Source organism: Pseudophryne corroboree, chromosome 6, assembly GCF_028390025.1.
Source record: "Pseudophryne corroboree isolate aPseCor3 chromosome 6, aPseCor3.hap2, whole genome shotgun sequence".
Lineage (NCBI taxonomy): Eukaryota > Metazoa > Chordata > Amphibia > Anura > Myobatrachidae > Pseudophryne > Pseudophryne corroboree.
In genome coordinates, this window is record NC_086449.1 from 748,853,569 (window position 1) to 748,870,450 (window position 16,882).

At 42.9% G+C, this 16,882-nt stretch overlaps 1 protein-coding gene across 3 annotated transcripts in view; it reads left to right on the forward strand.

Annotated features, from left to right (window-relative positions):
- Positions 1 to 16,882, forward strand: part of FLT4 (fms related receptor tyrosine kinase 4) — a 312,191-nt gene that overhangs the window by 210,506 nt on the left and 84,803 nt on the right. For all 3 annotated transcript variants that reach the window (XM_063928527.1, XM_063928526.1, XM_063928528.1), the window contains 6 exons: positions 725 to 866; positions 6,121 to 6,229; positions 10,011 to 10,370; positions 11,482 to 11,628; positions 12,442 to 12,573; positions 13,714 to 13,820. In XM_063928527.1, the coding sequence (XP_063784597.1) occupies positions 725 to 866; positions 6,121 to 6,229; positions 10,011 to 10,370; positions 11,482 to 11,628; positions 12,442 to 12,573; positions 13,714 to 13,820 (997 nt within the window). The remainder of the gene's footprint in view (positions 1 to 724; positions 867 to 6,120; positions 6,230 to 10,010; positions 10,371 to 11,481; positions 11,629 to 12,441; positions 12,574 to 13,713; positions 13,821 to 16,882) is intronic.

The window sequence follows — 16,882 nt, forward strand, 5'->3', positions numbered from 1 at the left end:
TGCAGGGCCGTTGAGACATCCATGGGGGGACCGGGTACTAATGCACAATGCAGTCCCTATAGGGGCATGCAATATGCAGGTCCGTTGAGACTTCCATGGGGGACCAGGTACTAAAGAGGCATGGCCAAATATAAGAAACATCGCCATGCCCCTTCTGAAAAAAATATATGGAAAATACTATGTGGTTGTCTTAGCAGTTGTCCTTCGATGGGCCCCTACAACAGGTCCTGGCCTTGGTAATTGCTACCCGCACCCAAAGTCTTTCAGCTGCTCTGGCAATATGTGAATTGCAGTAATTTGATAGCAGTAGGTGAATTGCAGCAATTTGATAGCAGTATGTAAATTGCAGCAATTTGGTAGCAATGTAAATTGCAGCAATTTTATAGCAATATGTGAATTGCATCAATTTTATAGAAGTATATGAATTGCAGCAATTTGGTAGCAGTATGTGAATTGCAGTAATTTGGTAGCAGTATGTGAATTGCCACAATTTGGTAGCAGTATGTGAATTGCAGCAATTTGGTAGCAGTATGTGAATTGCAGCAATTTGGTAGCAGTATGTGAATTGCAGCAATTTGGTAGCAGTATGTGAACTGCAGCAATTTGATAGCAGTATGTGAATTGCAGCAATTTGGTAGCAATGTTGAAATGGTAAAAGTTTAATAGGAAAGTGTAACTCCCTCTTATTTATTGTACTTTTTTGGGGGGTATTCCCACTATACAGAGCCCGTCAAAGATCCTCTCGTAGGCATCAACGGGACCGAATGCCTGAGTGTAAAGACTGGAAGGACGTGACCCTGGATGGTGAATATAACGACATTGAAACCATAGAGACTTGGAGCGAGTTTGTGGAGGGGCGGAATAAGGTATCCTTATAGCCTCTGGGTGATATTCCCTGATTGCATTGCACTTCCTAAAGTCATCCTGGCAGGAACAATCATGAATTATTGGGGAAGTCAATTATCCACAATACAACAACATAAGTGAGCGCCTGTACTGCATCTGATTTTCAATCAAGGAAATGCCTCCACCCCCCCCCCCCCCCCACCCCCCTTAAAGAAAAAAAAGTTATAGAAAGTAGAAATAACAGCAGGGTCATATTCCTGGGTTAAAAGTGCAGTTATATTTAACCAATCAGCTTTTATTGTTCACAATACTGTATGTCAGCCAAGCAGAAGTATGATGGCCTATACATGACGGTATATTTATTAGCATTGTAATATTGAATGAATCAATTATGACAAAGGAGCACAAACAGTCCACAAATACAGGCACATAAACTAATCAAATATGGTATTGCAAAAACCTGAAACAAAACAAATGTATAGTTATATTTTAGGACAGATAAATTTCATTTAGTCTTAAAAAATACACATTGTTATAAAAAATAGACAATGGCTTTGCCTTACAACTAAGGGCCGATTTAAAGCCAGCAGCTTTATCACCGGAAACGCATATATTAAATTATAGGCATTTGCCTATATACTGTACTAGATACTGGTATGTAAAAATGTCACACTGTAGTTCAGGGTTAGGTAACGTGTTATACTCCAGCTGCTGTCAACACTCCCAGCACGCCCTACCACAGTCTTGCTGTTAGGGAATATTCAACTTTTTGTAGGGCTTGCTGGGATGTGTCATTCCACGCAGCAGGACTACCACAGGTTGCCTACCCTTGGTGTAGTTTATTGAGAAAAAGTGATTAGGCAGATCTGTTATTCTGTAGTTTTTAATACACGTTTCCTATGCTGAATTCATTTGTTACAGATAGTGGAATAGATTAACGTGGGAAAATAGTGGGCACTTTGGTTATGGTGTGTGGTCCTGTCCAGTGAAGTCCTATATGGATTGAGGCATTCTGTATAATTATAATATGTTTTTCTCATCACTTTCAGGACACATTTGTATCAACCCTATAACTGGTGGTGCATAAGATTTGTCCAGATCCCAAGAGATCTCTGCACATGATCTATTCTGCATAATCTGCAGTTCCGCCTACACACCCGTGACACTCCATCAGGGACACTTAGACTAGGTGTGAAAGCCCCCTAGCCACCCAGTAATGCCCATTTAGCGGAGATGCGTAGAACTCGGAAAGGCCTGTGGCTGTCTATGGCCACGGAGCATGCGCAGTATAAAAAGTTGCTAGATTAATCCACTACTCTGCATCAGGCCCTTATGAGAGGAACACTCAGTAGTATAAACAAAGCTAAACCATTTCTAAAGCCCACTATTATTATTATTATTATTATCCACAAGGGATCAGCAGCGCCCAGTTACAGAGTACATAGGAAATACACACTTGATGGTCTATACCCAGATATTAGGGCTGCATGCATTTCCCAGCATAGCTGAGGCCCTGTCTCTTCTCCATTGCTTACATATCCGTTCCTCCATCTCCTGCCGCTATGTGCCTCTAATCCCAGCTCCCTTTGTGTGTCCTGAGTTACAATTGTTTGCCCCTTTATCAATTTTATCCATGTTTGTCCCCATGCCTCCAATCAGTTACCAACAAATCCTTTTGCCTCTCTACTTCCACTTCTTCTTGCCATTAATGGAGAGATTCATCTCAAAAGAATGGTCTACATCAGTGTTTTTCAACCACTGTGCCGTGGCATACTAGTGTGCCCTGAGCAGTCTCCAGGTGTGCCGCCATAGAAGCACAGCCAGGCCCGTCAGTGTTTTGCCGCTACTGAGGCCCTGGAACGATCAATACTGGTGGGTTTAGTGGTTGCAGAGTCAGTTCTAATTTTGGGCCCGGGCAGTGTTGGGCGCTTCTGGCTTTCTCATATGTGGCTCAGGCGTTACCTATGGAGAAGCTGTGACATGACATCCTAGGACACGCAACTTCACCATGCATCACCATTATATTTGAATGTGCCTTGGAAATACTTAAATCTTGTTCAGTGTGCCGTGAGTTGTAAAAGGTTGAAAATCTCTGGTCTACATATTAAGTGGTTTAAGTATCAAGCAGTGATAACAGTCGATAAGTGGAAAAGTGAAGAAGTTGTCCATAGCAACCAACCAATCTTTGAGGAAGCAGTTATCTAATACCTTCTATAAATTAATAGGCAGATGCTGATTGGTTCTCCACTGGCTAACTTTTCCACTCTTTTCACTGTTGCTAAATCAGCCTCATTAATCATGAAATACACCACATGGCAGGTGTATACAGAATTGCAGGCTGGGAAGTGAAGAAACCTCAGGTCTGTTACCCTAGGTACCCACACTACAGGCATGGTATTTTTTCCCCAGCCATCCATGAAAGTGGTAGGTAGGAATGTAATTGCATTACAAAAGTAAACCTATTTGGCTGGCTAATCCAGATAGCCTTCCTTTTCAGTGGGCTTCTTTCTGCTCCAGGTATTTGAGCGGGGACGGAAGCCTCCAAGATGTTTATCACCATAAGAGTGCTCTATGGTGACAGCTTCTGACAGACTCCTAACCCAGCTCAATAAGCGACTCTGACTACATTTAGGAAATAGCTTGCTGAGGTTCCAATACAAGTTGGTGAATGTGCTGATTGGGCCTAGTTCTTTATGATTGCTCCTGCTCTGAAGGCAACCTTTGCTACCCCATGACCACTAAACTAAGTTGAGCTGCTGAAATGAACTCTTAATAAATACACGCAGCAGATCAACGTAGTCAACACATCCAAGGTAGAGGTGTAGTATATTATGCCGGCGGCCATTATGCTGGTCGTTGGGAGCCCGGCCGCCGGCAAACTGAAGACCACCCCCAAGGTAGATGCATCCAATAACAATGAAGTTCACTTAAACTACAGAATGCAAGCTGAACGGTCACTTTTTCAAAGCTTGTCATCATGTTTTTCTAACTTTATTATAGTGTCTCTATAATTAGATCCCTCTGTTGTTTTAATAAACGGTTTTCCCTTTGCAAGGAAAGTTCCACAGCAGGCAGCAAGCTAGCTTCCTGCCAGGATGCACTGTCTTCTTGTCCTGATCTCTAGCCAGTGACCAACGCTAACATTTATGAAATCTGCTGACCTTTATTTGCGCCCTGGTGTGTACTGGTGTTGAATGGATTCCTTGCGACTAACTCCCTGCTCTGAGGGCATAATATTAGACAGAGAACACTAATATTTAGCAGACCTCTCCGGCTTCCTATTTCCGTAACTGGCTTCCTGTTTTAAGACCACTCCTACAGAACGGAGTTTTCCTGTTTTCAGACACACATCTGTTCCCTTCAGGGAGAAACAGGTTGTTGAGAGGATCGTGTTGAAACATTATCTGCATCCAGCCGCTAACAGAGTCATTCCCAGGCAGCATTTCATGATACATATGTGAGACAACAGTGTCAGGCTGGATGTGTCACAGGAATTTAGAATATAAAATATATGCCCTTATTTATCAATGAGTGATAAATTTCACTGTGAGTGCTAAATTGCACCAGCAAATCTGCTCCTAACTGTAATTTTTCAAACACAAGGGCAGATGTATTAAGCCTGGAGAAGTGATAAAGCAGTGATAAGTGGAAGGTAGGTGATAAAGCACCAGCCAATCAACTCCTAACTGATGATTTACATATTGGAGCTGATTGGCTAGTGCGTTTTCACCTTGCGCTTTTCACTGCTTTATCACTTCTCCAGGCTTAATACATCTGCCCTACAGTCTGTAACATGGCAATCAGGAGCTGATTGGCTGGTGCAATTTATCACTCACAGTGAAATGTATCCCTCATTGATAAATAAGGGTAATAGTATGCTGTGGGCAATTTCTCCACTGGTCCTCTTCCCCACTCTTCACTGTTTGATACATCAACCCCTATATTTTAATACAAACGTGCCCTGAAAAAAATGATAGGATGACAATGAAACACAAAGTCATTTAACAATAATATCTACATTTATAATAAAGTTGTAATGGTTGTGTCTGTACATTGGAGAAATGTATAGTACTCCTGGGGACTGTGTATGAACTATGGAGACAAAACAATTGTTGGCAAAATTTTTGTTTGTCTGCTTGTTCCAAAATTACACAAAAACTAGGGGATCAATTTGGATTGCGTTTTGACTATTGTATAGCTTAGTCACCTGGAAAGAAACTGACATATGTATGATTTCAATAAGGGTAATTCTGAGTTGATGGCAGCAGCAAATTTCTTAGCAGTTGGGCAAAACCATGTGCACTGCAGGGGAGCAGATATAACATGTGCAGAGAGAGTTAGATTTGGGTGGGTTATTTTGATTCTGTGCAGGGTAAATACTGGCTGCTTTATTTTTACATTGCAATTTAGATTTCAGATTGAACACATCCCACCCAAATCTAACTCTCTCTGCACATGTTATATCTGCCTCCCCTGCAGTGCACATGGTTTTGCCCAACTGCTAACAAATTTGCTGCTGCGATCAACTCTGAATTACCCCCAAAGTGACAACAGGTAGAGGAGCAATAAAGGAAAAGATGGACGTGCAATGTGCAGGCTCCTCAAGGCCAAAATTACTATATTTATATAATTTTGGGGGGAATGAATATACAGTACTTCTAGTAACTGTTTAGGAACTAAGGACACAAAACATTTTTTCGCGGAACTTGCACAGGCTCCTCAAGTCCAAAATGACTATATATATATATATATATACTCAGATATATTTATTACAATATTAGATGCCACTACCGTCTTTGTCAAAATTTGTTCTGCTGAGCAATAATAGACATCCACGCGAGCGAAGCCGCAGGCGAACACTAGTACTATATAATAATACTTTAGTTGATTTAAAATGCTGAAGTGGTCGGTGCTTCCCAGCTGACCTTGAATACAGTTGGGAACATTTAGGAAAATTGGTGCACCAGGGAAAGGTCCTGCAACCAATCAGATCCTAGGTAATTTTTGTACAACAGTTTAGAAAATGATAGCAAATTTCTGTCTGGAAACAGCACATTTGCACAGTTACTTGCGTACCATTTTTCTTCTATGTAAAAACAGATCCATGTATGCTTATGTAGCTTTACAAAGCATACAATTACTGTACAGTGCTTGTGTTATCTTTGGCAGTAGTCTATGATGGGATAGGCAGGCAGAGGAGTGAAGGGTTTAAAGCAAGTGCTTTTATTTTACATGTGTATTAACTCCATTATATATCTCTTTTCAAATTTGCAGACAGTGAGCAAGCTGGTGATACAAAATGCAAAGGTTTCTATCATGTATAAATGCTCCGCTTCCAACAAGGCTGGGAGAGATGAGAGACTCGTCTATTTCTATGTGACAAGTGAGTGAGCGCTGTAACTGGAGCATGAAACGGAATGCACCTTGTCCTACGTTACATAGCCCCCAACAGCCCCAATTTACAAACCAGAACATTTTACGATACACAAGACAACCCTGATCCACCCAGAACATTCTGCCAAACTATTACGTTATACCCTGACATTGATTTCCCAAGCCCACTCTATCAGAAACATAATTTTAAAAGGAAGGCCTGTCTGGGGAGCAGGGGCACCGAGAAGGGTCAACTGGGGAGACTAGGGAGGTGGAGCAAGGCCCCCCTGTGGAAACAAGTGGTGCACCTACTAACATCTCTGCAGAATATGCTGAGTTGGGCATAGTCACACCCCACCACTGGCCACGCCCCCACTTGAGTACCTATGTCCATCTGTTGTCTTAGCGACACTGCTGGGGAGTATACAGTAAGTCTGCATTGGGGTTCTTGTACGGGATGTAGTTAATGTCCCGGTGGCTGCGATCCCGACGGTCAGAATACCTCTTGTACAACATACACCGATATTTAATTTGTCCCGTCACTGGCGGGTGATAAGTCTCGCCACCGGGGGCTATCTAATTGGCCCCGATAAGCCGGCGCGTGCCATGGCTTATCGGGGATTTTGCTTCACCTGCTTCCGTCAGACGAAGCAAAATGCCCGATAACAGCCCCGTTTTCATCCGAAAACGGGGCTATTTCACCCGAAAACACACAGGCTTCTCTGAACCTCTGTGTTTACAGGTGTAAAAGGACTTGTTACCGGCCGAGCTAATTAAATAGCCCGACCGCAGCACCCGGAGAAACATCGGGGGGTTTTACTCCCAATGTCTCTTCGGGCCAAATTGAATATCCCGGATAGAACCTTGATAAAATCAAGTTATCATCAAGAAATCTATTTACAGTTTGAATGGGCAATTCCCATTATTTTCTATAAACTGCTTTGGCTACAGGTATAATTATTAGTACAGGCTGAGTATCCCATATCCATATATTCCGAAATACGGAATATTCCGAAATACGGACTTTTTTGAGTGAGAGTGAGATAGTGAAACCTTTGTTTTTTGATGTCTCAATGTACACAAACTTTGTTTAATACACAAAGTTATTAAAAATATTGTATTAAATGACCTTCAGGCTGTGTGTATAAGGTGTATATGAAACATAAATGAATTGTGTGAATGTACACACACTTTGTTTAATGCACAAAGTTATAAAAAATATTGGCTAAAATGACCTTCAGGCTGTGTGTATAAGGTGTATATGTAACATAAATGCATTCTGTGCGCAGACTTGGGTCCCATCACCATGATATCTCATTATGGTATGCAATTATTCCAAAATACGGAAAAATCCCATATCCAAAGTACCTCTGGTCCCAAGCATTTTGGATAAGGGAGACTCAACCTGTAATGAACTTTAAGCACTTCTGCAATAGAATTGTATTACAGGTTGAGTATCCCTTATCCAAAATGCTTGGGACCAGAGGTATTTTGGATATCGGATTTTTCCGTATTTTGGAATAATTGCATACCATAATGAGATATCATGGCGATGGGACCCAAGTCTAAGCACAGAATGCATTTATGTATCATATACACCTTATACACACAGCCGGAAGGTAATTTTAGCTAATATTTTTAATAACTTTGTGTATTAAACAAAGTGTGTCTACATTCACACAATTCATTTATGGTTCATATACACCTTATACACACAGCCTGAAGGTCATTTAATACAATATTTTTAATTACTTTGTGTATTAAACAAAGTTTGTGTACATTGAGCCATCAGAAAACAAAGATTTCACTATCTCAGTCTCACTCAAAAAATTCTGTATTTCGGAATATTCCGTATTTCGGAATATTTGGATATTGGATACTGAACCTGTACTTACAATTAATAATTACTTTTTTTTAGCTGATTGTACACTGTAGTTTAGCAAATGTCATACAGTAGGGTGTTTCTGGAGAAGCCTATGTAAAATGCATCACTGGGTTCATGCACGCTACAATATTTTGATATTTCCAACTCTGGATGAAAAAAATGAGCCTCAGTGCAGGGTTTCTAAACTTGTAGTAAATGTACCTCTGGGAGTACAGACAGGCTAACGGGAGACTCCAACCTGATAGGGAACAGTCATATTGGCTTCTGAGTTAAGCAATTATTTTTGGTAAAAGATTTTAGGGGCCTATTCATCATTGGGGGCCAGGTGTCGCAATAATTACATATCCAACTCATTGCGAGTTGGATACTTAATCACTGGAGCAATTTAACCGCCCGGCGACCACCTGCCCAGCGACCACCTCTGCCTCAAAGGCGATCGCTAGGCAACGACGGCTGGCATGCGCCGGCGCACTGCGGCGCCGGTGCATGCGCAGTTCCGACCCGATCGATGCGCTGCGAGAAACTGCAGCGAGCTATTGGATCGGAATGACCCCCTATATGCAGACTGCATTTTGCAGTATATTTTTTTAAAGCTTGTTAAAACCCTAGTAAAGCATATAAAAGATATTGCATTTATGTATTCATGTGTTTTCAGTTACATTCAATCCGAGTTCTTGAAATACCTGTAACAAAAGAGAGAGATGTTTTGTTGTTAGAGCCAAACGCATAGGAAGCCTCCTTGGAACAGAAGCATTAAATTATGAACTGCAAGATTTACTGTCTCATTTAGTACAGTTATATTATTTATCTATTTACCATTGACGTGCAGTGAAGTTAGGCTCAGAAGCCATATGCACACACAATATATGACCCAAAGGGTACATGTGGGCATGGCGGGTAATTCAGATCTGATCGTAGATGTGCTAAATTTAGCACATCTACGATCATTTACTCTGACATGCGGGGGGACGCCCAGCACAGGGATAGTCCACCCCGCATGTCAGTCCCTAACCCCCGCACAGGTGCAAAAGCATCGCACGGTGGCAATGCTTATGCACCTGGCGAGTAGCTTCCTGCCAGCGCAGCTCTTGTGCGCTGGCAGGCCACTACCCAACGCGTCCAGGGTCGCAGCTGCTGCATGTGAAGTCACACAGCCGCCGCGGCACCGCCCCCCTTCAATGGTCCGGACACACCTCTGTTGTCCGGACCACGCCCCGCCAATGGCATTCTAATGCCTTTGGCATGCTCCCTTCCGCCCCGCGACCTCCTCTGTCTGTCAATCAGGCAGAGGCGATCGCAGTCCTGAGATGCTTTTAGCATCTTACTGGGCTCCCGGGGTGCACACCCGCAGTACGGCCGCTGTGCGTGCACACTCCACAAAAGGATTCAGACTGCGATCGCTGCCACTACAGTGATCCAGTCTGAATTAGCCCCATTATAAATAGGTGCAGCAGTATATACATGTAGTCATTATGCACAGGTGAAGCAGTATATACATGTGGGCATTATAAACAGGTGCAGCAGTATATACATGTGGTCATTATACACAGGTGCAGCAGTATATACATGTGGTCATTATACACAGGTGCAGCAGTATATACATGTGGGCATTATACACAGGTGCAGCAGTTTATACAGCTCATGCTTTGTAAATTATCAGTATTGCAAATGGACCCCCTCTGGTCACTGGTGGTATCTGTAATGTGATTGATGCTGTTCTTCCAGCTTTCAATCATTTTTCTTAAGCTTTTTTTCTAGCACAGATGGTGTAACGGTTAGTATTACTGCCTTAAAGCACTGGGGTTGTGGAGTTTGTATGTTCTCCTTGTGCTATAAATAATACTGTACACTACAATTAGCTGTCACTTAGCCTTCATCTCTATAATCACCAATGTGTTTGTCACAGCAATTCCAGATGGCTTCCGCATTGATCCCCAGCCTTCAGAGACCCCTATAGAAGGTCAGAACCTCAATCTGAGCTGCCACGCGGATAACTACACATATGACAACCTGCAGTGGTACCGGCTGAACCTGCTCACCCTACATGATGCTGAGGGAAACCCGCTTGTACTGGAATGTAAGAATGTGCACCAGTTTGCCGCTCGTATGAAAGGGGAACTGATGCACCAGACAGGATCCAATACTGCAGCCCTGGTACTCAATATTCCCAATATATCACCGGATGATGAGGGAGACTATGTCTGTGAGGTTCAAAACCGCAAAACCCGGGAGAAACACTGTCAGAAGAAATATATATACGTGCTTGGTGAGTATTGTCTAACAGTTACGTACATATAGGTGTCTGTAAGTTTAATAGGTTCCTCAGACATCGTACCACACAAATAAGTACAATAAATGGTGGTGTCCTAGTGTATTTTTACCATTTATTATTTCTGTTATGCCTCTGCAAAAATGACGCTGTTTCTTATTTTGTGGGCTGAAAGAATATTGTAGATGGGACATATTCTGGCAATATTGGTTAGGCCCACAAAAGGTTTCACCTGCGGCACCATCTTTCTAGTGATGAGTTCTGAAAGATATCACCACACAGAAGCTGGAAGAGTCTTTTGCTGTCTTCTGCGGATCCAGATTTATCATTGGAAAGATGGCACCATGGGAAAACCATAGGGAGCTGGCACACCATGCAGGAGGCCCAATCAAACAGTTATGGGGAGTCCATCATCTGCACAAAGACCCCTCCAGTTCTTAATATGCCCCCTGAAATCAATACATGTAGTTTAAAATATGTGAGGGAAAATTAAGAATCTAAAGGGTCAATCCTATTACCCGCAAAGGGTGCAATGTGCCGTTGCCGTGGCGTTTAAACCTTATGTGGCCCTGTGGGGCAGCGAGCACTTTTGTGCAAATTCAGGCTAATGCCATCTGCATAGAAAGCTATGGCGGGACTACAAAAAAAAACCCCACAGCCTTGGATAGTATGGTTACCTTAGGCTGGCCTCACATGCTGCTTATGCTGTGCGACCACCATCCAACCTCAATACTAATCTGGGTGCACAATCAAAAGGAATGGCTGATCTCTTTCAATTATGCCACACATCTGTGTATCCAGATTGAGGGATGATCCTGTGGCTAGACACTTGGGAGCCAATTGGCCCCCAATAATTAAGTATCCAAGTTTGCAGTGGGTACTTAACTATGGGCCAATCTAGCTATGGGCAGAAGGTGATTAGTTGCTATAGGCAACTTCTCTATTTGTTCACTTCTCCACTCTTTAGAAGGTTTAATGCATTTCCCCCATAGTGGCAGAATCATCCTGTGTGTGGCCTTCCCCAGTGGTCAGACAGATGACATTAATGAGAACATGCTTAACGAGGTACAAGGAGCTCTTTATATAAAATAGTTCATCTACTTTGTAGCACAGGAAGCCCCAAACTTGCAGTATAACCTGACTGATAAGATGGTGAACGTCAGTGACTCCATGATTATGCGCTGTAAGGCTGATGGAACCCCAAGTCCCAACATCCTATGGTACAAAGACAACAAGCTGGTGGAAGAGGTCTCAGGTATGCCATCATAGGAATTGTGTTCCCATAATGCTTTGCAATTTAGCTTATACTGTATAAATGTCATAATTGGGTACTGATACAATTATTATTATTATTATTAATCTAGATTATTGCTATTTAATTAGTTAAAGATGCACAACTATCAATCTAAAGAGAGTAGATATCAAGAGAGACACATGACGTGGGTCATGCAAGGGACAGGCAAGTTTATAATATATTGATTGTAATTGTGGTGGAGATGTATCATCCCATCTAGAGAGCACAACTGGAGGTGTTGTCCATTGCAACCAATCAGATTAAAAACATAAAATGTATTAGATAAATGAGAGCTGGAATCTGATTGGTTGCTATGGGCGACCTCCTCCTTCGAAGGATTTATAAATATCCCACTGCATTTTACTGTTGAATACTGAGCCCATAATAAAGTGAATAGTATGGCAGCTTTCTAGCTGGCCGTCAGTAAAATAACAAGGTAGTAAATGCATGGATATTTGATTTTACAACAGCAAATAGGAAAGGCAGTGCAAAGCTTCTGGACTGTTTGCAACGGCCTTTCCAGTATAGGGGTCTATTCATGAAGCAGTGAAAAGTGTGAAGTGAGCCAGTGGAGAAGTTGCCCCCTGGCAACCAATCAGCATTGAAATAACATTTATAACTTGCATACTATACAATTGTACGGAGCAGCTGATTGGTTGCCATGGGCAACTTCTCCACTGGCTCACTTCTCCACACTTTTCACTGTTTTATGAATAGACCCCATAGTTACAAATCTAAGTTGTACTTTTTGCTGAACTGTGTTTTGCTGCACAGGTATAGTCCTGGGAGAACAGAACCAGACCCTGAGCATCCAACGAGTGAGAGAAGAGGACGCCGGGCTCTATCTCTGCACGGCCTGCAACGGGAAGGGATGTGTCAACTCCTCAGCCATCGTGTCTGTTGAAGGTGTTATTGAAAGACCAGTGACTTCATTTTCTATTTCATTCTGCTTTGCAGAGCTTTCTATCTGCCTATAAGAAATAGGGAAACTCTAGCTTTACCTCTTCCCACGCTCCCGTCACTTTTGCGTTGTTGGTAGGAGTGTTCGTTATTAGTTGTATCAAGTGTGGTGGAAAGTCAGTTTCAAAGAGGATGAGAAACAATTAAACAATTAGTGTGAGATTGGAGTTGTCCCAATTACAGCCCAAGGTTATGCATATTATGCTAAATCCTAAAAAATAAATAAAATAATAAAGAAAGTAAATTTTCATATTGCCTTCATTAAATAAGCTAGAAAATATATACAGGTGAAACTCAGAAAATTAGAATATTGTGCAAAAGTTCATTTATTTCAGTAATTAAACTTAAAAGGTGAAACTCATATATTATATAGACTCATTACATGCAAAGTGAGATATTTCAAGCATTTGTTTGTTATAATTTTGAACCCCATAGAGAATCTATGTGGCATTGCCAAGAGAAAGATGAGAGACATGAGACCGAACAATGCAGAATAGCTGAAGGACGTTATTGAAGCATCCGGGTCTTCCATAACACCTCAGCAGTGCCACAGGCTGGTAGAATCCATGCCACGCCGCACTGAGGCAGTAATTCATGCAAAAGGGGCCCAGACCAAGTACTGAGTACATATGCATGATTATACTTTTCAGAGGGCTGACATTTCTGTATTTAAAATCCTTTTTTTATTAATTTTATGTAATATTCTAATTTTCTGAGATTTTGGATTTGGGGTTTTCGTAAACTGTACGCCACAATCATCAAAATTATAACAAATAAAGCCTTGAAATATCTAATTTTGCATGTAATGAGTCTATATAATATATTATTTTCACCTTTTAAGTTGAATTACTGAAATAAATGAACTTTTGCACGATATTCTAATTCTCTGTTTCACCTGTATATTTATGATTGTTATTCTTTATTAAGGCATTGTACACATCTGATTCATATATATTCAGCTCTTGTTTACATCTTTTTGCAAAAATATTTATTTGAAATTCTAATCTGAGCCTTTACATTAGTGTTTCTGGGTCCACCCAGGCTTAATGCTTTATTCACCATTCCCTCTTATTCCTCTTGTTCCAGGGTCTGACGATAAGACCAATGTGGAGATTGTGATTCTCATTGGCACTGGTGTAATTGCTGTCTTCTTCTGGATCCTCCTCATCCTTATCTTCTGTAATATCAAGAGGGTACGTTGCTGCCAGTCTTAGGAGAAAGTTGTTCAAGCTACTCTGTAGCTTCAGCAATGCTGTATTATTATTATTATTATTATTATTATTATTATTATTATTATTGTCTTTGATTTATATACTGCCACGAAGAGGTAAATGCATCACTTTTCAACTGTTTTTGTCTGCAGGATTTAAAGGAGCAAACATATGAAATACAAAACATGCCTGTTTTTGTAAATAAATAATATGATTGCCTCTTTAAATAATAAATAAATCCATGGGGATGTGCAGTGGGGATCCGGTCTCTAGGTCGACAGTAACCAGGTCGACACTATCTAGGTCGACCACTATTGGTCGACAGTAACTAGGTCGACAGGGTCTCTAGGTCGACATGTTCTAGGTCGACAGGTCAAAAGGTCGACATGAGTTTTTCGCAATTTTTTTTTTTTACCTTTTCATACTTAGCGATCCACGTGGACTACGTTTGGAACGGTAATCCTTGTCCGAAGCATGGCGAGCGGACACGGTGCACTAATTGGGGTTCCCGGTCACTCTACAAAGAAAACGACACCAAAAAAACATAAAAAATTCATGTCGGCCTTTTGACCTGTCGACCTAGATTATGTCGACCTAAAGACCCTGTCGACCTAGAGACCCTGTCGACCTAGTTACTGTCGACCAATAGTGGTCGACCTAGACACTGTCGACCTAGTTACTATCTACCGTCCATACCACACCCGTGCAGTGTGTGCACCCGGACACCACTAAGGCAGCCCCAACCCATATCTAAAGCATCTTAGCCGGCTCCCAGAAAAGAGGCAGACACTTTTTGAATCCAAGATGGCCAATGTGAAAGTGCTGTATCTGACTAGAGCAGTTTCACATCGGCTATCTTGGATTTAAAACAATGCTGCCTCTTCCCTGGGAGCTGGATGAGATGTGGGCAGGAGACAACAGCCGTGTCTCAGGGTCTATGTCCCGGGTACTCTATGGGCCTAATTCAGACCTGATCACTGTTGTGCGAATTCACAAGGCGGACAATTATTGTTTGAATGCGCATGCGTGCGGATCGTAGTGCGCACGCCCGTGGCCAAACTGTGAAAGAAACCAACGTCTTTTTTGATCGCTAGGCGTACACAAGTTGATTGACAGGAAGCGGACGTTTGGGGGTGGTAACTGGCCATTTCCTAGGAGTGTGAGGAAAAACGCAGGTCGTTCCCAAGCATTTTCAGGGATGGTGTGTGACGTCAGCTCCGGCCTGATCAGCGTGTTTCTATCACATTGTAGGAGTAAGTCCTGGGCTACGCACAGACTGCACACACTGGAAAAAAACATTCGCTGATGAGAGAGTTGCGAACGGATTTGCAACTGACCGGCGTTTGCAAAGCTTTTTGCACGACGTATGCGGATTTGCACAGGGCAGGTATTGACTCTGTCTGGGCGGTGACTATCTAATCGCAAACCTCTGCAAACTCACAGAGGAGCGATCAGGTCTGAATTAGGCACTATGGGGGTCATTCCGAGTTGATCGTAGCTGTGCTAAATTTAGCACAGCTACGATCATTCACACAGACATGCGGGGGGACGCCCATCACAGGGCTAGTCCGCCCCGCATGTCAGTACCGCCCCCCCCCCCCACCGCAGAGGTGCAAAGGCATTGAAGCAGCGGCGATGCCTTTACACTTCAAGAGTAGCTCCCGGCCAGTGCAGCTTTAGCGTGCAGGCCGGGGGCTAATCATCACTCCCCGGCCCACAGCGCGTTCGGTCTGGCCACGCCTGCATTGGCCGGACCGCTCCCACGAAACGGCAGGCAAACGCCGCCGTCCCGCCCAGCGATCGCCTCTGCCTGTCAATCAGGCAGAGGCGATCGCAGCCATGCTACGGCCTTCGGCCGTCTGGCATGCGCCAGCGCACTACGGCGCCGGCGCATGCGCAGTAGGGACCCATTCGCTCGGTTGCGACAAAAAGCTGCGAACGAACGGGTCAGAATGACCCCCTATGTTCCATGGGGCAGGTAAGGCAGGATAATCTATTTGCGCAGATCGGGGGGAGGATCTCATAGCCTAGGAGACTGTCATTTATATATAACATGTTCACTAAGTTTGCAAAACTAATGCAAAAGTATGGCTATATGAATATATAACATAAAGTAAATATACAGTACAGTATGTCCTAGTTATTTTCTAGGCAGCTACAAATCTTCATAAGTATTCCTGAAATTCTTATAATGAGGATGCTCATTAAGATCCAGAGAAACCATCTATGACACAGAATTGTATAAGTCTGACAGCTTTCAGCACATTCACACAGAATGGCCCTCATTCCGAGTTGTTCGCTCGTTCTTTTTCATCGCATCGCAGTGAAAATCCGCTTAGTACGCATGCGCAAAGTTCGCACTGCGACTGCGCCAAGTAACTTTACTATGAAGAAAGTATTTTTACTCACGGCTTTTTCTTCGCTCCGGCGATCGTAATGTGATTGACAGGAAATGGGTGTTACTGGGCGGAAACACGGCGTTTCAGGGGCGTGTGGCTGAAAACGCTACCGTTTCCGGAAAAAACGCAGGAGTGGCCGGAGAAACGGTGGGAGTGCCTGGGCGAACGCTGGGTGTGTTTGTGACGTCAACCAGGAACGACAAGCACTGAACTGATCGCACAGGCAGAGTAAGTCTGGAGCTACTCTGAAACTGCTAAGTAGTTAGTAATCGCAATATTGCGAATACATCGGTCGCAATTTTAAGAAGCTAAGATTCACTCCCAGTAGGCGGCGGCTTAGCGTGTGTAACTCTGCTAAATTCGCCTTGCGACCGATCAACTCGGAATGAGGGCCAATGATCCCATGAGATCTGTGTCACAGTATCTATATCTCAGGCCACAGGACAACCCACCCCAACAGCTAATTCTAATAATGGCTAAAAGTCTGTACAATGCGGAGTGGTTACAGCACATTTTCTCAGTAACCATGCACCTGCTAATAACAGTACATTGCTATACCTGCCAAGATATTCTGGTTTTAGGGACACTCTAAGCTGGGAAGATGTAGCTAAGCACATTATACGTGTCAGTTTTGATGGACCTTGA